The sequence below is a fragment of the Callospermophilus lateralis genome, chromosome 12 (genome assembly GCF_048772815.1).
Source record: "Callospermophilus lateralis isolate mCalLat2 chromosome 12, mCalLat2.hap1, whole genome shotgun sequence".
NCBI classification, from domain to species: domain Eukaryota; kingdom Metazoa; phylum Chordata; class Mammalia; order Rodentia; family Sciuridae; genus Callospermophilus; species Callospermophilus lateralis.
The window spans coordinates 86,369,261-86,393,845 of record NC_135316.1 but is presented as its reverse complement, the minus strand read 5'-3'; the positions used below and the strand labels follow the sequence as shown (position 1 = coordinate 86,393,845).

At 35.5% G+C, this 24,585-nt stretch overlaps 1 protein-coding gene across 3 annotated transcripts in view; it reads right to left on the bottom strand.

Moving 5' to 3' along the window:
- Nucleotides 1-594: 594 nt before the first annotated feature.
- Nucleotides 595-24,585, bottom strand: part of Katnal1 (katanin catalytic subunit A1 like 1) — an 82,381-nt gene continuing 58,390 nt past the window's right edge. For all 3 annotated transcript variants that reach the window (XM_076872356.1, XM_076872355.1, XM_076872358.1), the window contains 4 exons: nucleotides 23,836-23,962; nucleotides 21,484-21,618; nucleotides 6,683-6,809; nucleotides 595-5,417 (listed from right to left, as the gene is read on the bottom strand). In XM_076872356.1, the coding sequence (XP_076728471.1) occupies nucleotides 5,219-5,417; nucleotides 6,683-6,809; nucleotides 21,484-21,618; nucleotides 23,836-23,962 (588 nt within the window). In that variant the 3' untranslated portion in view covers nucleotides 595-5,218. The remainder of the gene's footprint in view (nucleotides 5,418-6,682; nucleotides 6,810-21,483; nucleotides 21,619-23,835; nucleotides 23,963-24,585) is intronic.

The window sequence follows — 24,585 nt, the reverse complement described above, 5'->3', positions numbered from 1 at the left end:
ACATGCTTTTTGCAATGGTGCTACACAAATAAGACAAGTGTATTTATTAAAACAGAATCAACTGAAAAACCACGATTCTTACCTGTACCAACCTTGAAATTATAATACACTGCAAGTACAAAATGTCAAGTTAACAATATGTTATTTTATGAGGAACAAAAATCTGGGAAAAGTCCTGTCTTACTAGTGAGGGTTTGTTGTTCCCACTGGTGGCAAGAAGTATCCCAGTGACTGAACATAAAAAACAAAACACAAACAACCAACACTCTAGAAATTTATTACTGGATTACAACCTACACACAAACCCACCTAAGCTCAAGACTAGCAAAGTAGCAGCACAAAATGAGAAGAAAAACACGTTTAATAAATGCAATTTAGAAAACGCTTTTTCTTTAAACTAGGTTCAAATACTGGGAGACAAACACTGGAACAAAAATCTTGACAAGACACTTACAAACCACCATAACACACAGCGAGCCCCCGGACAGCGCCCATACAGCGTCCACTGCAGCTTCTCCTGACGAATGTACATTTGTCCACTTTTGTGTTTTTCAAAAAGAGTATTTAGGTTCTTAGAGACTAGACACATGAACGTTAGTTCCAAAATTTTTAATGTCCCTGTTTACAAAGCTATGAGAAACTAGGACGTACACTGTGTATGAACCTTCTAAGAATGACATACATCCAAATAATGAAGTGGCCATGACAACAGGGGAAGAGCAGACAATCCACAGAGGCCTACTTGGGAACACATGGCTTTGCAAGAGAAAGACAGACAAGACAGCTTTTAAGAAAATTTTGTGTTTAAATGAAAAAGTTAATAAGAAGAGGACAAGGGAAGAGAGTACTTAAAGAAACAAATCTGCATAGATGAAGAATTGAACTGGATTCATATCTAAAACTAACAAGCATGGTGACCTGAGGTAGACTCTGGGAATAACACATGCAAAGACTCAGGTTTCTCCAGGGCAATATTTACTCATTTCAGAGAATGTGAAGTAAAAGTGCATTTTATAGTTTTGAACATATCAAATGAAAGCCCTTTGATAAGAGGGAGACTTTGCTATACTAATTCCCTATTTGTTGTGCCAAGTATATAAAAGCTACACACTACTTGTGATAAAACAATATATCCAGGTTTTATTTTATTTTCTCAATAAATGAGAAAAGTAAACAAAAAGAATTCTATATTACTTTAACATTTTCCCTGTTTTATTAACAAGCCATCTAAAATTTAGAAATATCAAAGCTAGAGTTCAGAGCCCAAAACCTAATAAAAATTCAAATTATTGTCAATCACATGAACGTGTATAAACATATCTATTATTACACAGATTTGATTTTTTAAATACTCACAGTTTCCACATTCAGAAACAACATTTAAATGTCCAAAATTATTTAATAAATAAGTGTGAAAAAACTAGTTTAAAAGCATAAATAAGTAAACTTAACAATAATTACAACAGAGTTTTTAGCTCTTTATGCAAATACTATTAGTGGAAATGAGAGCATAACATTTTTTATCGCTTTAACATGTTCTCCCAACCATAGTTCCTGCTTTTTTCTGTGTTACAGATGCTTAATTTCACATAAATATTATGTGCATCACAAATTAAGTGGTATGTAAAAAATACACAGAACAAAAAAAGTTAGAATAGTATGATTTTTTTTTCCTCATACAAGTTCAGTGACTTTTTCTTGGAAAAAGCCAGCATATACCCTTAATTGATTCCTAACATATAGGATATCCTCTAAGGTGATTTATTATTAATAAGATAAAAGGAAAAGTAGAAATTAACTATGATGCAAAAAAAAGACTCAAGAACTTATTAGACAATACTGAAGGAGTCAAAGACACCCATACATGAAATACCTGCCTAGTCCTTTATGTTACCTCAAGCTGTGTCAATGACACAGTTACTGTTTTAATGTTTTGTGATTCTCATCTCAGACTCCTCAGTATACACAGAAACTTACTTCCAAGAAAGGAAGCCAAATGAACTCATGCTCTCTAAATTAGAGTATCTTTCATTTCTTGTCCAATAGTTGGGCTGCACAGAGCAAAGTGAAAGAATGATAAATATATTGTCAATTTGGCCTGTATATACACATTTTTCCTTGATATAGCTGTATGGCTGTTCATATTAGATTCATCAGTGCTTGCCTACTTTCTGAATCGAGACTTCAGCCAATTTTTTGAAATATTTGCAAGTTGAAAATCATATCACAAAAACCACAATCTCAGGAGCTCAAATGAAGCCCTAGCTACACAGCCGGCCTGCAGGGTGATTCCATCCACAGTGTCCTGGTATTTTGGGAGATAGCAGTCAGAGCCTAGATTGTGTCTGGAGAGGCTGTGATACTATTGTCCGCTATCTACTTGGGTGACTAAGAGGATACAACTGCCACTGAAGAGCAATTTGTCTGGTATATTTGATCAACATTAATTCCCTTTAAAATCAAAGGAATTATGGGAGCAAAATGATTATAGTAAACATGTAACGTGTACCCATTTACCATAATTACACATGTAATTATAGTATAGAAAATGATAAAACTGAGATTACAATCATCAAATCTTTAATAGGTTTATATTGTTGAAACAAATGGATATCAGTTCTAATTGTAAAACTGATTAAACAGCAAAAAAAGAGGGCGGGGGAACTTTTTATATTATTTTCTCAAATATAGATTGTTGAGGTAAACTCTTATTTCAGCAGAAAGCGGAAGCTACACAGAGTAATTAGAGAAAGCAACAAGTCAGAACTTCACTGTCTGTTCCCACTTTGCAAGTCAGAGCTCCCACCAATTGCCCTATATACAGTAAGCAAGCAAGCAAACCACGTCTGCCCATGAAGGGACCATCTGATTATATATCTGCAAAGCAGAATTATGCCCAGTGCATTCCTAACATCATTGTGCCACAGAACCCTGAACACTCACGTTTCCAGAGAAATTAAAGGAACTAAAATTTCTACTTCTGATAATGCATCTGCTTTTACAACATAGAAAAGCAAACCAAAGCAATTCTTTCTCATTCCAGGGAAGGCAACACACTGTCTTGCAATAAAGGCAGTGTACACTAAAAAATGGACAGAACACATGTGGGACTCTTTGTGATCTTTTAAGGGGCTTAAGATATACAAAGCCTTCACCATCCACTGACAGAGCAAAACGAGAAACAAGGGAAACAAGCACAGATGACTCAATTAAGTCAAGATAAGCTTCTGGGAAGTTTTGAGTCCCAAATACTGCTTAACTGATAATAAAAGAAACACAATTGCTATGTCATTATCCTTAAAGAATTAAAACAATTAAATGCACGCTGAGGTAAGTAACACAAAACCTAGAAAAGGTCTACAAATCAATTAAAATGTGACAGAGAAGTTTTTTTAATTACATAACTATGTTTTAACAATTGTCCCTAAAAATTTAGGGGAAAAAATACACTACTGAATGGCAATAGTCCACAAGATAATTTTGGTGGGATTATTTCTTTATTTTGAAAGTTTACAACTGGAGCCAGGTGCAGCAGGACATACCTCTAGTCCCACATTCTTGGGAGGCTGAGGTGGGAGGCTCAGTTGACCCCAGAGATTTGAGACCATTCTGGGCAACACAGGGAAAGCCCATCTCAAAAATAAATAAATAAATAAATAAAATAAAAGTGAATAAATAAAAGGAAACTTCATTTCAGTTTTTCAAGATGAATTAATCCAATTATAATAAAATCATGATGCCTTATGATTTAGAGTCTTATCTGTGTCTCTGAGAAAAAAGGGAAATTTATTGCATCAGATAAATACTGAAGTTTAAAAGGAGACTTAAGTTATCTGAAAAGAACATGAGGCATTTAGAGTTCTTAATGGGAAAAAGTTAAATCTTTTAAGCAAGACACTAAGAGTTTCCCCTGTGTCTACAAGCCATATAATATATGTTTTAAATCAGTAGGTGCTATTCAAAATCAAGAATTTAGTATGTCATCAAATACCAATTTTAAAAAGCCTGATCACTAAAACAGATTGTCTAATGATTCAAATAGAATAAATGTAATTAACTATAAGACCTAACCCCTCAGAATACTCTACTTGTGATTAGATATGTGTCATTTGCCTTTCCTGGCTCTGATCTACCATCTAATTCCTGCTGGACTGAATGAGCAGACAGATTTCTAACCTGATCTTACTTTGTGTACCAGTTCTTAATCTAGACAAGGAAGAATTTCAAACTTTTCAAATAAACATCATTCATTACATATGATGGTGTTGTTAAACAAGCTGTGTGGAAAACTACAAACATTTTATTTTGCATTAGCCATGTAGACTGGGTTTGTTTAAAATGTCAAAGTATTTTCTTAAATACTAAAATTGAATTCAACAAAAATCAAATTGTGTTGGAGCTGAGAAAAATATTAGCTGTAACTGGTTCAACATGTTGAAAGAAAAGCAAAAACAAACTCAGAAGTCTAGAATGAAGAAGCACTCCTAAAGTAATCATAACATCCTTCCCACTTTTCCAATATGAAATATAAGAGATATTAGCAAAAAATGCTATGGACCAGAGAAACCATCTGGCAAAACAATTAAAACCCAGAGCACAGGTTATTTCTCGATAGTGCTCAAAAAGAATAATCAAACAGCTAATAAAGGAAACAATGGGGAAGGAAGGAGTGAAAATTATAACTGTTATACTCTAACAGTTAAGTAGGAACTGAAATCTAAAGATTGAAACTAGCAAATTCCTTATTTCCTCCAAAACTTACTATCATTTTTCTTATAAAAATGAATTTGCAAACCCAGTTTTGTTGTTAAAAGCCAATATATATAGCTCCCTCATAGTCATAGAGCAATAAATTGAAAAACAAAAAGAGAGACAAATGCAAGTAAGGAACATCCTTCTAAATCTTTTGTAAACAAGTTTCTAAAACAGTACACTGCTACTTTCTTTGGCCTCCCTGATATACTGGTTTGGGTGCAGAATATCAATGCATGAGTACGTGGAATACCAGCACAAGGCCAGGCAAGGGAGACAATCAGATTCTCTATTCAAGTTTTTCTTAGTTCAAAACCACATTTAGTACTTTGTGGTTTTAGTTTTCTTTTTTGCCTCTAAGTGAGAACTTCTCAAATGAAAAATTCCAAACCTGTCTTGAAAAACTGCAGGAATTTCTTCACATTTTATAAATAAATACACTGAAAATGAAAGAGCTGACAAAAACTCAAGCAGATCCAAATTCAACCATCCATTTCTCATACTTCTCCAAATCTGCAGCAGAGACAGACTTAGCAATTTTCTTAAGAGCCAACTCAAAGTCTCCTTTGGTAACAGGCATCTGAAGTTCCTCCTTAGAAAGTGCACGGATCTCCTCTGGACTTAAGCCATTGATACGCCGCCTCATGGCCATTAAAGAAGCATCCCTAAAAACATACCAAAATCAGTCAGCAGTAATTTTTGTGTTTTGGACACTTCAAATTGTTACAAAGTTGTGGGAAAACATTTAAAAGATTATTTTATATGTTTTTATGATGCTACTTAGAACTTTCTGCTTCAGAGACATCCTGCGGTTTCAGAAGAGATTAAAAGAGTATACAAAAGTCTTAAAGCATAAAATGTATAGTTAATGAACCACAGAAGTCTAGATTGAGCTCAGATAATATTGAATTCTGCACTTCAAAAATAGCCAAGAAGTTTAGGAAACTGGAGCCAAATTTTGAAATACTAAATTGCACACTTGGAAATGAACATATGGACAATATTAATTTAAGCCATATATATACTAGTTTGTCTATAGCCTAGTTAGAAGGGGTAAAATGAGAAACCCCTCTTTCTGGAATATGAATATGTAACAATATGAATGTATATACTGAGTGGATACAATTTTCTACAAGGGAGTATTTGTGGGCAACTAACAGTATCAACTCTGGCATCTCCTAATCCTATTTGCAGTTCTATTTGACCAATTACAAAGAAATACAAAGTTTGGAAGAAATAGATAATTCACAGTCACCTAAAAGGAAGGCCAAGCCAATCAAAACTTCAAACATTACTACACTGACAATAAAAAATTATTGTGAGCTTACTATATGTCACTAAACTTAGATGCACACAGGAAAAACACTAGCAGAAAAAAAAAACACAGATGTTCAGACTTAATCTACTTTGAAGTCAGTGTAAGTACAGTTAAATAAGAGCTGAAATTAAAAAAAATGAGTGATGTGATTGTCTACAAATTATTTTGCTGCTAAACTGAAAGAAAAATTTTAAAAATGGGCTAATATTTGTTCTACAACTTAAATTGATCAACTTTTTTGTTCATCACATGTGGCCTAATAATATCAACCATAACTAAATGATATTACATTATACTAATTGGGCTAGGCTCCAACATAGAGCTAAATTGACTGTGGGTTGTTGAAGTCATTATTATCAAGTTGAATATACAATTAAAAAAAAAAAAATCAAAGGACCAAAACCATAAGTGACCACATTGTTATGTAATCATTAACCTAACAATAACCAATAAAGCTATACAGAATTTTTTCCCACAAATAAGAAAAATCTTCAAAGAAATGGGTAATTGCTTTTAAATTAATGTCTAACTACATTGACTTTAAGACAAGTTCTCCTGAAAAATCTGTAACTAATGTCTAGGATCACAGATCATTTAAAAAAATATATATACCTGCAAACATTAGTTATATCAGCACCAGAATAGCCCTCAATCTTCTCTGCTATATCTTCCAGTTGAATATCAGGATCTAACTCAACTTCACGAAGATTGATCTTCAGAAGCTCAGCTCTTCCTTTGGCTGGAAAAACATTTTTAGTTGTTAGAGATGTTTTAATTTACAAATCATTTTCCCAACAAATTAAATATTAGTTTAGAAAAAGAAAAAACAAAAGCAAAGCAGAGTCAAGAACTGTGAGCCCACCAGTGTCACCAATTCACTGTATAACTCAGGCAATCAGTCACCTGTGCACATTTGCTGCAATAACTACAAACTGAAACATAATTCCGTTTTCCTTATCGACTATGAGGATACCTGCTATGAGAACAAAGGATCTGAGATCTTCTATGACAACATAAACATCAATGTATTTCAGCACTAGCAACGCTTCCAATAAAATATATTTGGCCTACATTTAAAAAACTAGACTGTATGTAGTATAAATCCTATAAATTATTCTGTTCACCTTTTAGTATGATACAGGAAAAAAATTCCAGAACTTTCATCAGTAGTTTTATTTAAAAAAAAAAAAAACACTAGAAATAAGCAATTTCCATGAAAAGCTCACTATTACATTTTTTTACATGATGAGACAGCCCAGAGACATTTGATATTCCTGTGCAACTTAAATGTGTATTGAGTCAACTCAAACAAAAATTTTTTTTCAGTGCTGAAGGTCGAAAACAGGAACTTGTGCTTGCCGAGCAGATGATAACTCCCCAACCCCTAGATGACTTTTAAATAACCAATCATGTTTGCTATATCACTATGGCTTTTAGAGGCACATTTGCTTAATACAGTATTATTCATAATGAACTTATCTGGCTCTATGTTATTTCCTAAGTTAATAAATAAAATTTAATTTTCTTGAACTTTTATTTTGAAAAGATTCTAAACTACTACCTTTCATCAGGATTTGCTATTGTTAACATTAACTGCCCACCTCTCCCCAACCCTTTTGAACTAAGAACTGACTATAGTATGATTATACTTCACCTTAAATTCTTTAGCATGTATCTCCAAAGAACAAAGGTATACATATAATTATCACCCTCATTAGGAAATTTAACACTGGTATATTACTAACATCCAAAACACAATTCAAAGTAAAATATTACCATTTGCCCCAGGCTTTTGTAATATTCACAAACTATCATATATTATATTCAGTTACCATGTCTCATTAGTCCTCTTTCATGTAAACAGTTCCCCCATGTTTATTTTTTGTTTATTTTGTCTTTCATGACATTGACAATTCTTCAACTGATCTTACGGAATCAAAGCATTTCAATAAAGATCCTAAAAGGTCTGTTTGTGGAACCAAACAGGCAAATACTAAAATGTTTATAGAATTGGAAAGAACCAACAACTAACTATCAGAACACTCTGGAAGAGAAATAGCAAGATAGGAAGAATTGCTCTATCAATTTATAAGATGTACTGCAAAGCAACAGGATTCAAATCAGTGTAACATTCTTTATAAAAAAATTTTTTCAGTTTTAGGTGGACACAGTATCTTTATTTTATTTTTATGTGGTGCTGAGTATCAAACCCAGTGCCTCATGCATGCTAGGTGAGCACTCTACCACTAAGCCACAACCTCAGCCCAGTATAACATTCTTCAGAGATAGACAAAATAATCAATGATATAGAATTGGAAGACTAGAAACAGATCAGAGCTCATACTGTGGACAGAGGTTGTTCAGGCAGCAGTGGTAGGAGTGGCTTTTCAACTAACAATGCTACAACAACTATCTACAGGAAAATATGAAGATTGTATTATACCTCATACTGTACACAAAAATTAGTGCTGATACATTACTTCTAAATATACAACAGGAAATGATCAGAATTTTAGAAGATAATTCTGGAAAAATATCTTAATATTCTTAATGTTTTCAAGATACACATTCAAAAACAGAATAGAAAGGAAAAGACTAATAAACTGGCCACATTTAAATTATTTCTATTCCTCAAAAGACAGTATTAAATATAGTGAAGACAGACAGCCTAGAGTGTATTTATGACATATATAAATAACAAGGGACTTATATCCAGAGTGTTTTAAAAAACTTCTACAAATCAATAAGAAAGAGTCACTCTACCCAATAGAAATATAAGTAGAAGATCTGAATAGATATCTCACAAAATCCAAGCAGACATATTATATAAAGAGAGAGATGGCCAAATTGTTAAGTAATTAAGGCAATGCAACTTAAAATACAATGAGATAACATTGCACTCCAACTGACTGACTGGTAAAATTTAAAAGCAAGGCAATTTATCAGGTGTTGGAAAAATATGAAACAACAGGAACTCTCCTACACTCCTGGTAAGAGTGTAAAGTGGAACCACCACATTGGAAAACATATTGGATTTATCCACTAAAGCTGCAGTTGGCAATATGACCTAGCAATTTACTACTAAGCCATAACCCTCCATCCTGGCCTGAAGAAACTCAGGCGTTTCTATACATGTAAAAGAAAGTTCATATTAGATCGTTCATAATAATCTATAATGGAAAACAATCACAGCATGGAGCAAATAACATAATTAAGAAATTGTGGTATAATCACAACATGGATATTAAGGGCTGAATTCTGTCTCCTTCAAATTCATAAGTTGAAGTTCTAACCTTAGTTCTTCAGAACATCACTATATTTGACGAAGGGGCCATTAAAGGGCTATGAAGGTTATGTGGGCCCATGACTGGTGTCTTCATGAGAAGAGATTAGGACACAGACACACTTGATAGAAGACGACAGGAAAACATCTAAGGAAGGTGGCAATCTGACAGGTGAGGAGAGAGGCCTCAGAATGGAACCAGCTCTACTGACACCTTGATCTTGAACTTCTCAGGCTCCAAAAGTACGTACCAACTGCTACAAAGGTGCTGTGTTCCTGAGGCCCACATAAGAATTCATAATTTTAAACAAAAAAGTGTCACTATTTAGTGTTCCACATGTAGCAAGTGAACAGTGGTGAACGAATATTATTTAATTTCTTAGTTCCAATATTCAAATACCATTGCATTTGGAAATTACTCTGTTTGAACCTAAGAACCTAATCACCAAGTATAATATAATGTATTCTTACACGTAAATGAAGTTCCAGAAAGCCGATTTCAAAAGAACTTTGGAACATAAACCCACACCTGAGAGACGACCTGGTAATTCTGAAGCATGGTAGGAAGCATCCTCCTTTACTCTAGAATTGTGACTTTGGGGCAATTAACTTTTAATAGCAGCTGTATCAGTGATTTGTTAGAAGATTCTAAGATTTAGCAGCTCTGTAAAACTGAATGATATTTAATAACCTTGTAATAAGATTTAACAAGGGATTAATGTGTTAATAATAGTGTAAATGGCAGAATACAACTGACTCTAGGATTGCTGTATGTGTACACATGGATGTATAACCATTGTGATCCTGCAATCTGTACACGTGGAAAAATGAGAATTTATACCCTATTTGAATCAAATGTATGATATGTCAAGACCACTGTATTGTCTTGAGCAACTAATAAAAAAAAGTTTTCTCTTTTTTCACTTGAAAAAAAAAAGAATTGCCAATGCTATGTAACAAGGTCAATGCACATTCTAAATTCTAACAAACGGATTAGAAGCACCACACACAATTCCTTATATCCACAGTTCCTCTTGAGCACAACAGGCAATTCGGTGAAGGGGAGAGAGTGTGTTCTAGGGCCAGACTGGCTCACACTCCTGTTCTGCTGCCTCAGGTAAGAAACTTAACCTGAGTACCTTAGCTTCCTTATCTGTACAATAAAGATCAGAACAGAATCTGCCTCATCACACTTTCATGAGGGTTAGATGAGTTAATACATTTTTTGTAAAGCCTGGACCACAGTCAGCACTCAATAAATGCTCACTCCCCTACCCCTGCTGCCACCACCAGTCAATCAACAACCAGGACTACAAGGAGACTGCAAAAACCCAGAACCCCTTCTATGGAAACCAACACTAATGAAACACACGAGGAAGAGAAAGGAAGTTCACAAGGAAGACAATCCAAGGTGATAAGGGCTGCTTGAGTAGGTATGTCTTAATGTTGGTTTTGAAAACTAGTACCAAGTAGAAGGGAAGAAAGAACAGCCCAGGAAATAGGAGCACCATAAATGACGACACAGAAGAAGAAAGATGTATGCTCCAGAATGGATAAAAAGGTAAGTGGAAAATGAACAATAGAATACTGAGATACCTGAAGAAACACAGGACACATAGGGGTGAACCTACAGTAAAAATAAGTAAATAAATAAAATTACTCTTGACCTGATATGACAGGAAGCTAGAATCACTCAGAATCTAAATACTATAATACCTTAGTAGTTTAGGGGGTTGGTTAATCTAAAAGCAAAATGTAATTAAATGAATATGCATAAAACGTATGGTAGAAAGTGACAAGAGACTTATGGTAAGGACATCAGAGTTCCACCCACGCCCCTCATTCTGCCTTCTGTCGAGGATGACAGAATGTATTTACCAAGGTGGCTGCAAAGGATATCAGGCTGGCTTCACTTCTACAACGTAGCCTTACCACTTAGTCCCCACCCAAAGGTTACCTGGTTCCCTCCCCTTGAATCCTGCCGGGCTTCTTCCCACAATATTTCAGAAGTGATACTGCATAGCCTCTAAGGCTAGGTCATAAATGCAATGTAGCTTCCAACTTATCTCAAAGAACAGCCCCCTTTGGAGTCCTGAATCATCAGGGATGGAATCCGACTACCCGCTGATCACAGGGAAGGGCCTAGGCAACATGGGGGTTAAGTGCTCCAGAAAGACAGCCCCATGAGGCCCCAGAACAGGTGAATGAAGCCACAGCCAAGGGATCCCAGGTCTCAGCTGTGATGCAAGGCAGCATGGGACTCAGCCAGCCCCGCTGTGCCCCACTCCACATGAGCACAACACAGTATTGTCTTGAATCACTAAGTGTTGGATTGGTTTATTAAAGAGCAAGAGAAACTGATACACCGATACTTTCCTTACCACCTCAGTGTCATTCTCTACTCTAAAAATACTGTGCAGAGCTCCCACATCCCACACGCTATTGCCTTCATGGCAGCGAGGCTCAGTCCGTGCCTGCCTTCGAAGGCCAGTGTTGGTTCTCTAACAGGGACTACACAACATTCATATTTCCACAGTACCTAGAACAAATGTCTTGCAGATAGTGAATAAACACCTGTTGATGGATTAACACAGATTAAAGAAAAATTTAGAAGGGGCGGAGTTCTAATGATGATAATTGCTTGGGAGCCTTTAGGAGAAAGCGTGTTCCACAGTCATCAGGCAGACAAGCTTCAGACCTACAATGAGCCAAGTGATTAGCTATAATGGGTATCACTGTTTCATAGGGGAGGGGACCCCTTGTCAACCAAATTTATTTTCTTCTATATTTCCAAGGGAAACTGAGTTCCCACATTTATACCATAAAGTATGTCTTTCCTCCCAAACTTAAGCTTGCCTCAGAAATTCAGAAAAGTACTGTCATCAACTATTTTTCTAATTACATTTTTTCTCTTTACTATATCAAGCTAAAGTTCAAAGTACAAAAGCTTGAATGATACAATAGTTCAGGTAATAAAACTTTTCTCCCCCCACGGGTTATTAGTATTTTATTAGTGATCACTATATAATGGCAGTAAAATTAAAACTCATTTCATATACACCAGATACCATGCATACATTTTGTTTAGAAAACAAGGAAGATGCACAAAGGGAAAAGAGGAGAAAGAGAAGAAACATAAAATCAGAAATGAGAACAAACCACTCAAATTTCAAAATTCATGTGACTAATGTAACAGAGAAGCACATTAAGCAGTTACTTCTAGGAGATACAATATCCTGGGGCATCTTGGTTTCTAAACCTAATCATTTCTGTTACTGCTTTAAATAGGCATATTATTCTACGAGCTAAATCAGTAAATTAAGAACTATTTCAAGAAATAGAAAAGTTTTCTTTTTAAGTAATAAGGATATTAGGGGCTGGGGATACAGCTCAGGTGGTAGAGTGCTTGCATGCCCAAGGCCCTGGGTTCAATCCCCAGCACCGAAAAAGAAAAGATATGTAAAAAATCATAAGACAAAATATGGGAGCTAAAAATCTACTAACTATGTTATACGGCCTTGATGTCTGTCAACAAATATGTTATAAAAATTAAGTTTCAAAATTCATAAGTGAGCCAGGCACAGAGGAGCATGCCTAAAATCCCAGCAGCTCATGAGGCTGATGCAGAAGGATCACAAGTTCAAAGCCAGCCTCAGCTTCAGCAATTTAGTAAGGCCCTAAGAACTTAATAAGACCCTGTCTCAAAAAAAAAAAAAAAAGGGTGGAGAAGAGGGGAGGGAGGCTGGCGATATGGCTCAGTATGCGGCCCTGGGTTCAATCCCTGGTATTAAAAAAAAAATCTTAAGTGAGGCGTCTGTTTTCAGTCATGAATACCTGTACTAGACTTGCCCTCCTATGATAAACAATTACAAAATGAGGAGAAATATAAGAGGCAACATTTTCATGTATTAGCCAACAGATGGCAGAGAATTTTAAGATAAGACTTTTTGCAGCTCTGTCTGTAATCTGAGTATCTACCAGAATACCAGAACACCCTTTAAATGAAAACAATATAACCCAGACCCCCTATAACATAGAGGACACAATAAAAATTACTGGACCCATTAAGGAGCTAAGAAATGGGATGAGGATAAAGCTCATTTGGCAGAGTGCTTGCCTTACATGCATGGGCCCTAGGTTCAATCCCTAGCACCACCACCAAAAAGAAGGAAGCTAAAAAATATAGCCCATAATCAAAAAAATTAAAAAACAGACAAGAGAAACAGATAATCTAAAAGCTACTTAGCTGACAAAAAGTATAAATCAGTTAATATTAGGTTAATTATCTATGTCTAAATAACCAATTTACTGTCCTTACAGTTTCTATGAATCAAGAATTTGGATACAGCTTAGCTAGGTTTTAACTTGGGGTCTGTTGATGGCTTATTTTATGTCAGCATGGCTGGACCATGGTACCCAAATATTCTGCCAAACTTTATTCTGGATATTTTGGTGAAGATGTTTTAGACAAGATTAACATTTAAATTAGTGGGCTCTGAGTAAGGGAGACTATCTATCCTCCATAATGTTAGTAGCCTCAACCAGTCAGCTGAATGTCCCTACAGAATAAAACACTGACTTTCCCTTAGGAAGCAGGGATTCGGTCAAGAGCTGGCCTTCAGGCTTGAACCGCAACATCAGTTTTTCCTGATCTGCCAGCCCACTCTGCAGATTTTAGACTTATCAGCCTCTGTAATTGTGGGAACCAATTCCCTAAAACTAATCACCCCACCCCCCAATACACACCACTGTCCCACTGGTTTTGTTTCTCTATAGAATTTTTACAAAGGGTGCCTCATGAGTTTGTGGTCAATTTACAAATCAAGACTACAATCACCTAAAGGTAGCTCACCCACATCACTGGCAAGATGCTGCCAGTTGTTGATGGAAGACTTCAATTCCCATGGGAGCTTCTCCACGGGCTGCTTAAAAATGTCCTCATGGCATGGCAGCTAGATCCCCCAATAATTCAAGAGAGGGAGAGCCATGCAGAAACTATTCTTTTTAGATCTAGCTTCAGAAGTCACTTAGCAACACTTCCACCTTATTCTATTCCTTTGAAATAGATCATTAAGTCCAATCCATATTCAAAGAGAGGGGAATTAAGCCCCACTTTTTGAAGGGAATATGTCAAAGAATTAAAGGAAAAGAAACAAAAATAAATGAGCCAATGCTGACAAATCCCAGCTAAAAATTAACTTAATAGACTAAATTTGCAAAATAGAATATCTACAATAAAATATTCCCTAGGCGGAATAAAAACAGACAGGAAATGGCAGAAAAATAGGTCAGCAAATACAAAGACAGATGAACAGAAATTATTCAATTTGAAGAATAAAAAGAAAAAAGATTAGAAAAAATTTTAACACAGCTCTAGTGACCTGTGCAAGAATATCAAAATGTCCAACATGAACATGCAGGATAATAAAAAGAAAACTCCAGACACATATCAGAGTCAACCTGCTGAAACATGAAGATAAACAGACTATCTTAAAAACAACCAGAGAAGATAACATCTAAATACCATCTAAAATACCAACCCATTTTCTATAAATATACACTATCACATGCCATCATTTCTTGAATAATAATTTCAAGGGAAATGAAAACAAATGCCCAAACACCGGACAATGAATGCTCATAGCAGCTTCATTCCCAACAGCCCCGAACTAGAAACAATTCAAAATATCCATTCATAAATGTCATGGTTTGGATATGAGGTGTCCCTCAAAAGCCCCTGTGTTAACGCAGGAATGTTTGAGGTGAAAGTGTCGGCACTACGACAGCAGTAACCCAATCAGTTCATCCTGATTTGAATGAACTAACTAGACAATAACTATAGGCAGGTGGGGTATGGCTAGAGGAGATGGGTCACTGGGAGTGTGCTCTAGAAGGGTTCATCTTCACTGAGCCACCTTCTCTGTTTCTGCTTCCTGGCTGCCATGCCTGGACTAGCACTCTCCACCACATCCTTCTGCCATGATGTTCTGCTTCACCTTGGACCCTGAGCAATGAACCCAGCTGACCATAGCCTAAACCTCTAAACCATGAGCCAAGAGAAACTTTTCCTCCTTAATCTTGTCAGGTATTTTGAACACAAACACACACCAAAAAAAAAAAAAAAAAAAAAATGTGGTCTATCAATATAAAAACACTACTTACCAAGAAAAAATAACAGACAATACGGATAAAACTCAAAATAATTATGCTGGGTGAAAATAATGAGCCACAAAATTATACAAACTAGTGGTTGCCTGGGGTGGAAGATATTGGGGAAAGAGGGAAGGATGGATGGCAAGGGGCAACAAAATCTTTTCAAGGTGAAAGGTATGTTCCACAACTTCATTGTGGTATGGTACCATGACAGTACACAACTATTAAACTCAATGACTTTTAAATAGATGAAGTTTGTTCCTGTTTGTGGAACAGAAAGCTCCGGATGCTGTTCCCAACCAACAATGAGAAGAAGAACAAGACTCAGCAACAATAAATGGTTCAGAGGCTTATATGAGAACTCCAAAAGCCAACCAAGAAGTCACAACATCTCAGGTAAGCTCAAAGCCTATGACTAAGAACGTCACTGAAATGGGTGAGAAAGGCTGCTTCATTTCAACTGACTCAGCTCTTCCCTGAGCCAACACAGCTCCCTGTAGTTAGGAAGAAAATCCCAACTTGCAGTTTCCAGAGTTGGAAGGGAAAGAAAAGGGTAGAACATACACCCAACATTTCAGCTTTCCAGGGTGCTGCCCAAAGACTTGGTTTTTGCTTCATCAGACTTGAAGTATAGAGAAGAAATAAACACACCTTGGATGCCTGAGAAAAGTTTATGATACCATAGACCAAAGTCAGCACAGCTTCATGACTGGGAGTCATGAAGGAGAAAGTATTCAGCTTATGGCTACTCCCTTGGGAGAGAAAGAGCAGAGTGAGGTGTACATTCCGGCTGTTGAAGGGGCTTTCCAGAGACTGGTTTCTATCTCACTTGGTTTGGGGCACTGATGGAACTGGCAGACCTTAGAGGCCGGTGGGGCCATGAAAAACAGGTGTCTTGTTGCAACATTAGAGAGCCTACAATACCACAGACAGACACCAGAGGGAGCAAGAGAACAAAACTACCTGAAAAATCAGTAAACCTCTCTCATTGGGAAATTACACACAAAAATCCAGAGAGGAAGCATCCCTACAAAAGGGTCTGAGAGGGCTCCAGAATCAGAGGTAGGCTGACTGGTGAATCTCTTCCCCTGTTAAGTTATTCCACAAATACTAGAAGAGATGGCTATTCTCTCAAATGCACAAATCATGACAAAAAATAAAAAGGCATATGAAGAAACAGAGAATGTGGCCCAATCAAAGGAAAACAGTATCAATGAACCAACTCTTAGGTAATTCATAGATTTTTTTTTTTTTAAGAATTCAAAATAATAATCTTAAAAGAAACTTGGTGTTAAACAAAAATATGGATGAACAACTAAATGAATCAGAAAAATGATGCAAGAACTAAATAAGAATTCAACAAAAAGAAATTTTAAAAAGAACCAAACATTAATTCTAGAACTGAAGAATATAATAACTGAATTGAAAAACTCATTAGAGGGAATCAACAGCAGATTTGATCAAGAAGAATCAGTGAACTCAAAACTGGTGGCTGGAAATTACTGAGTCAAGAGAAAAATTAGAAAAGAATGAAGAAAAGTAAAAAAGCCTAAGGAACTTATGGAACAATATGATAGACAAATATGAATATTATGAGAATTCCAGAAGGATACAAAGTGAGAAAGGGGCAGAGTGCTTATTTGAAGAAACAATGGCCCTACACTTACCAAATATGAAAAAAAAAAAAAATGCCAAATTCAAGAAGCTCAAAAGGATTTCAAGGAGAATGAACCAGAAGTTCACATTCAAATATATTGTATCAACCATCAAAAGTCAAAGGAAAAGCCTTAAAAGTGTTTTTTTCACCTATAAGTTCCCATATGATTATCAGCAGATTTTGCAACAGAAACAGAGTAGAAATGCATGGCATATATTCAAAATATTGGCGGAGGACTTCCAACCAAAAAGATGGTACTAGGCAAAACTGCTCTTCCAAGAGAAACAGACTCTCCCAGATACCAAAAGCTAAGGAGTTCATCACTAGTATGCCTGCCTTCCAGAAATACACTACAGGGAGTCCTTCAAGTTGACACAAAAATATGGTAGGCAGCAACAACAACAAACAAAAAAGGTGGGTAGGGGAGAAAACAAAGCTCTCTGGTAGAGATAAATATAGAGACAGGCAGAATCCTGTAATACTATAATGGTGGTATATGAACCACTTTTATTTTAGGTATAGAATTTAAAAGATAAAAGCATAAAATAAATATATAAAACTATGCAAGCCAGACTTGGTGGCACGCATCTATAATCCCAGTGATTTGGGAGGCTGAAGCAGAAAGTTCCCAAGTTTGAGGCCAGTCTCAGCAACTTAGCAAGACCCTCAGCAACTTAGAGAGACACTGTATCAAATTAAAAAATAAAAGGACCAGGGATAATAATAGCTCAGTGGTAAAGCATCCCTGGTTCAATCCCCAATACCAAAAACAAACAAAAAAACCCAAAATTGTGCATATCGTAATTGTTAAAACAACTACTAAAAAAATTAGATAGAGCTAAAAATCCAAAAATGATGGATAGCAAGAATGACAGACTAGAGATATGTTACCAATATTAAGAATGAAAACTGAGCCATTACCACAGATGCTACAGATTAAAAAAGGAAAGTGAAGTGTGTGGATTTGTATTATGCCAGCTCCAGAAAGCCGGCATTTCATTTCCCACAATTCTCCTCACTGCATATTTCCGAGTTAGCTGTAGTCCATGCAAGTCAAAGGCAGAAACGAACCAACTCTCACAGTTGATACACATTGTCAAATAGGTATTGGTTTCCCCTTGTTAGTGGGGCACCTCTTTTAGCTGCTGCTGTATTTCTTCCTTCAGCTTTTCTGACTCAACAAGCTAGGTATACATTTACCCAGCTTCTTTTATAGGAAACTCTATCAAAGTCGGAAATCTTAGGGAAAAAAGAGAGCCCAGTATGGGTTCTGATCTACCCGCCTGGGCTCCTATTCATCCCCACAGATTATAGTTTGTCATCACTTCAACCACTTCATATTCTTCTTCTGTTCCTGAGTGCCTCCACCTACTGACACTAAGTTGCAGACAAGAAATCAACAGCTTCACCTAAACTGTTCAGCCAGCATCCACATATATATTAGTTAAAATCCAAATAAATTTGGCAACTTAGAGGAAATTTATCAGTTCTTTGAAAGACACAAGTTACCAAAACCTACTCAAGAAATAGTTAACTTGAAGATAGCCCTATATTTATTTATCCATTAAATATATTCAGAAAAAGACCCATACATAGTAAAATAATTTTCAAAAAAAATGCTGAAATAATTTAATGAAAAAAGAAAAGTCCTTTCAACAAGTGGTGCTAGAATAATTGTATAGACTATGAAAAAATAAACCCAACTCCACCATCTAACCATCCCTCGAGCTCATATACACACAATTAAATCAAGAGAGTTCACATATCTAAATATAGTTTTTAAAAGGAAATCCAGGAAACTCTACAGCTTTAGGGTAAGCAAAAATTACTTAAGACATGAAAAGCACTATCCATAGAAGAAAAGTTTGACAACAGGACTTCATCAAAATTAAATTTTTTCTGCTCATCAAAATATACCATAAAAAAATACAGCATAAAGATAAGTGAAAAGCAAACTACAAAACAGAAAATATCCACAAGACTGTTGAAGAACCTTACATAAAGCATTAATAAAACAACAAATAACTCAATTAAAAACGGAAAAGCTGGGCATGGTGCCTAATTCCTATAATCCTAGCTCCCTGGGAAGCCAAGGTAGGATGATCACGAATTTGAGACCAGCCTGCTGAGCAACTTAGTAAGACCCTGTCTTTAAAAAAAAAAAAAAAAAAAAAAAAAAAAACACCTGGAGGGAAATACCACATAAAAAATATAGCAATATAACAATTAGAAATACAAACTGAAGCCATAAAGAGAGAGCATTTCAGACTGATAAGAATGAATAAGATTAAAATTTACTCATAATACTAAATGTTGGCAAGGACATGAAAGTATTGGAATTCTCATTCACTGACAGTTGAGAGTATATAATGGTATAATCACTCTGGAAAACAAGTGGGGTATTTCTTACAAAAAGACCTTAAAAGAAGGTACTATAGGGATACTGCTACATTGATGTTCATAGCAGCACAATTCACAATAGCTAGACTGTGGAAGCAACCTAGATGCCCTTCAATGGATGAATGGATAAAAAAAAAATGTGGCATTTATACACAATGGAGTATTACTCAGCACTAAAAAATGACAAAATCATGGCATTTGCAGGGAAATGGATGGCACTAGAGCAGATTATGCTAAGTGAAGCTAGTCAATCCCTAAAAAACAAATGCAAATGTCTTCTTTGATATAAGGAGAGCAACTAAGAACAGAGTAGGGAGGAAGAGCATGAGAAGAAGATTAACATTAAACAGGGACGAAGAGGTGGGAGGGAAAGGGAGAGAGAAGGGAAATTGCATGGAAATGGAAAGAGACCCTCATCACTATACAAAAATACATATAAGAGGAAGTGAGGGGGAAGGGAAAAAAAAAACAAGGGAGAGAAATGAATTACAGTTGATAGGGTAGAAAGAGAAGATGGGGGGGAGGGGGGATAGTAGAGGATAGGAAAGGCAGCAGAATACAACATACACTAGTATGGCAGTATGTAAAAACGTGGATGTGTAACCGATGTGATTCTGCAATTTGTATACGGGGTAAAAATGGGAGTTCATAACCCACTTGAATCAAATGTATGAAATATGATATGTCAAGAGTTTTGTAATGTTTTGAACAACTAATAAAAAAAACAAAGTTAAGCATATACCTACTATATGATCCATATTCTAATTTATAATATATTAATATATTCTAATTATATTAAATTAAAAATATTCATCCATAAAAAGATTTGTACAAAAAGGTTTATAGCTTGGCTCACAATAGCCAGAAACTAGCAGTGATTGAAATGCCTATCAAAAGAAGAATAAATTATGGTATCATCATTTCAAGAATAAGCTTCTGAAAACTTATAATCATATAAATCATCTCAAAATTTTTTCATTGAATGAAAGTAGTCAGAAAGCAAGACTACATGTTGTTACAAGTCCATTTATATAAAGTTTAACAAAGGCAAAACTAATCTGTGGTGATAAAAATCAGGTAAAGTGAACGTTATATAGTTTGGATCTGGAATGTCAAAGGGTTCATGTGTTGAAGTCTTGGTCCCCAGATGGTGACACTATAAGGAAGTGGCAGAATCTGCATAAGGTAGGTCCTAGTCAGAAGAAGTACATAAAGAGGTATGTACCCTGGAAGGGCATATCCTGTCCCCAGCCCCTTCCATCTTTCCTTCCCAGCCACCATGAGCTGAATAGCTTCATACCACCTCATGCTCCCTGCCATAATGTTCTGCCTTACCTCAGGCGTAAAAGCATGGAGCCAGATAACCATGAACTGAAACTTCTGAATGTGAAATAAATCTTTCCTCCTTTAGGTTGCTTATGTAAGGTCATAACTTTGTCACAGTTATGAAAAACTAACACAATGTCACATTTATCAAAATTTACTGAATTATTCACTTAAGACATGTACATTTTACTACATGCAAATTTTATCCCAAAATAGAAAGAAAAAAATCACTTATGAAAATTTGAACATCCATTAAAATGAAATTATGTTTTTCAAAGCAGCATATCTTTAAAAAGACCCCAAGAGAATGTCATTTTTAATCACTTAAAGTTTGAAGACTCTTCAAGTTCAAAGTAAAAACTTAATTGCTACCAAATTTATTAACAAAAATACTGTTCTGACTGTAAGAATTTCTCTAAAAATAAGGTACTTCAATAGAGTACTGTGTGGCCTCTGTTTCCATCTACTACAAATTGGTTTTGTGATGCTACAAACTTATTTAAGCAGAATGACAATGGAATAAAGAGATAAAGAGAAAAAGATAACCAGAAATGACAGAAGAATTCAAGGTACAATAGAAGGAAGGTATCATACCTGTTGGGAGAGGTATATATATCCTTTTCTCTAATCTTCTTCGCAAAGCTTCATCAATGTCCCATGGGAAATTGGTAGCAGCCAATACCATAACCATTTTGGAAGGATCATCATTTTCTAAAGCTCCTCCAACTCCTAGACACATTAAGAGAGGAAAGGCTGTCACTGTTTTTATTACAGCCCTTTATTATTTTATTCAACTAACATTTCTATCATAGTGCTTGTGGCAGAACTGGTGACAAAATGAGACACAACAACAGATAACTACAAAACAAGGAAGTAAAAAAATTCACAAAATCTTGTTCAGGGTTCTAATGCAGTAAGAAAAACTAAATTTTCTAAGAAAACAAGTATATTTCTTCTGAAAAGACATCAGATACTAGTCTATTTCTTTTTCTTTCTCTAGGTATATCCCCATACTTTTTCTCTTTTGAGACAGGGTCTTGAACTAGATTCAAATTTGCAACACTCCTGCCTTGTCTCCCAAGTCGCTGGGATCACAGGCATTAACCACTATACCTGGCTTCATTCTTTCTTTTTTTTAAACCACAAATTTCCTCAAAAATTATTTTAATTCTGAATCTAATTTAAATACTGTTTACTTTTATAACCAAATCAACTACAAGTATGTACAAAGAGTCTGCCTTTTCAGAGTTAAAATTTAAGAAATATAAATAAAATTTCAGGTCAAAGTAGAGTAGAGAAAGGGGAATGGGGGAAGGGAGGAGGGAAAGGAAAGAAGTACTGGGGACTGAAGTGAAGGGAATTATATTCCATGCACGTTTGATTATGTCAAAATAAACCCCAATATTATGAATAACTATAAGGCACTGAAAAGAACATTAAAAGATTTTAGATCACATAACAGAAATTCTGAAAATAATGGGTGAATTATACAGAGTGCTTGCCTAGCACATGTGAGGCACTGGGTTCAAACCTCAGCACCACATAAAAATAAATACATTAAAGTAAACATAATGTGTCCATCTATAACTAAAAATATTCTTTAAAAAAAAAAACCTCACAAACTTTACTGATACGATTTTCTAGAGCTACCAAGTTTAATATGCATTTTCATAATAAATTAATACTAAAATTCCTATTTCAGTCCTATCCCAAAGAATCAAGCTGTCCAACTAATAATCAACCACAGTCACAAACACGTCTCAATGAAATTTTGCTGATTAAATGTGTATTCAGTTTTTTTTTTCCAATTTTGAACAACTAATACTCTCCCCTACACCCTTCCTGTAAAACATAATACAGCTGCTCCTTTCTCACATACTTAAGCAAAAGTTAAAATGGCAAACTGAGGAAAAGACATTACATATAACACACCATAAATATTAAGTATTCATGGTCAGTGGGTAACTATTTTGAAACAAATAAAACTCTGAATATTTTTTAATAGCTTTTAATCTTTTCTCATGGTGCATACCACACACTATCAGAGGAAGCAGCACCTCTAAGCACATAACTCTTTGGGGTGGCTACCCAATGCCTTTTTTTCTTTGTCTGGACAACCCTAACCAATGCTTCAAAGCCCAACTCATCTATCCCCTTCATGACTCCCTTAGTCTGGGTGGTGAGACTCCTACTGTGTTTTCACTGCACCCAGAGCTTACTTCTACCACAGAACATATCAGCATGTATTACAAATTTTCTCATTGGTTGCTTCCTGGCTAAAAGTGGCTCTCAAAATTTTCAGTCTCAGAACCCTTTTACAATCTTAAAAATTCTTGGGAGTGCCAAAGAGCTTTTGTATGTGTGGAGTATATCTACTGATAGTCACCATTTATAAATTAAATTTACAAAATATGATTATTTTAAAATAATAATATATCCATGAATAGTTAACATAAAGGACATATTTTGTGAAAATAAGTTTAGTAAAAAGAGACTTTTTAAAACATTTTAATGTCTGACTCAACAGAGAACAGCTGGATTTTCACATCTGCTTCTGGTTTCTACCTTTTCTGCTACTCCTCCTAGGTCTCATAGTCTCTGAAAAACTCCACCCTACCCTTGTGAGAGAATGAGAGTAAAAAGGCAAAGTCTTGATATTACTATTAAAATAGTTTAGGCCTTGCAAAGCCTTTCAAGGGGTCTCAAGGACCCCTGGAACTTTAGGTCACACCTCTAGAGCCTCTGCTGTCACAGAGATTCCTTGAAGGCCTCGGTGGTCCTGTACTAATTCACAAACAGACGAACAAGAGGGTGGGTACATAAGTGGTTAAAAATAAATTCAGACTTCCTTTTCCTCCATTCTCTGAAAACATCCAAAGTATGATTTTATGCAAAGCTAAAAACGTAAAGACACCAGTTTTGAAACCATAATTAAATATTCATTACCATCCATCTGAATGAGGAGCTCAGACTTGACTCTGCGACTTGCCTCATGCTCATCAGAAGTTCCTCTTCGGCTACAGATAGAGTCTATTTCATCAATGAAGATTGTGGTAGGGGCATAAAACCTAGCCTTTGTAAAAACATTTTAAAGAAATTATTCATCTATCTCATAAAATAATTTGAATATTTTTAAAATATCATTTTTTCCTTGTAAAATAAAGCAAATGAAACTTGAAAACCTAACTTTCAACTTCAATGCCACCACAATCTGGTTATTAACAGAAGTAAAAATTTCTGAAACTGAAAAAGTTATATGGTTGGTAAAGTTGGATGATAGAATAGTATGGTGAATCCCCATGTAGCCTTTTTTTTTTTTTTTTTTTTTTTTTTTGGGTGATGCTGGGGATTGCACCTAGGACCTTGTGCATGCAAAGCAAGCACTCTACCAACAAAGCTATATCCCCAGCCCCTCACCATACTATTCTACTTTTGTGTTTGGTAATATCCCTAATGAAAAAAGTTTGAAAGATAAATCAACTTCTATCCTCAAACATGCATTCTTTTTGTGTGTATGTGTGGTGATGGAGATTGAACCCAGGGCTTTGTGCATGCAAAACAAGCACTCTACCAACTGAGCTATATCCCCAGCCCACATGCATTCTTAATTATTACAAAGCCTTTCTGAAAAAGGAACAAGTTTTAATGCTATGTCAGTTTCTGATGAAGTGATCTGTGCTATGTATTTAAATACAT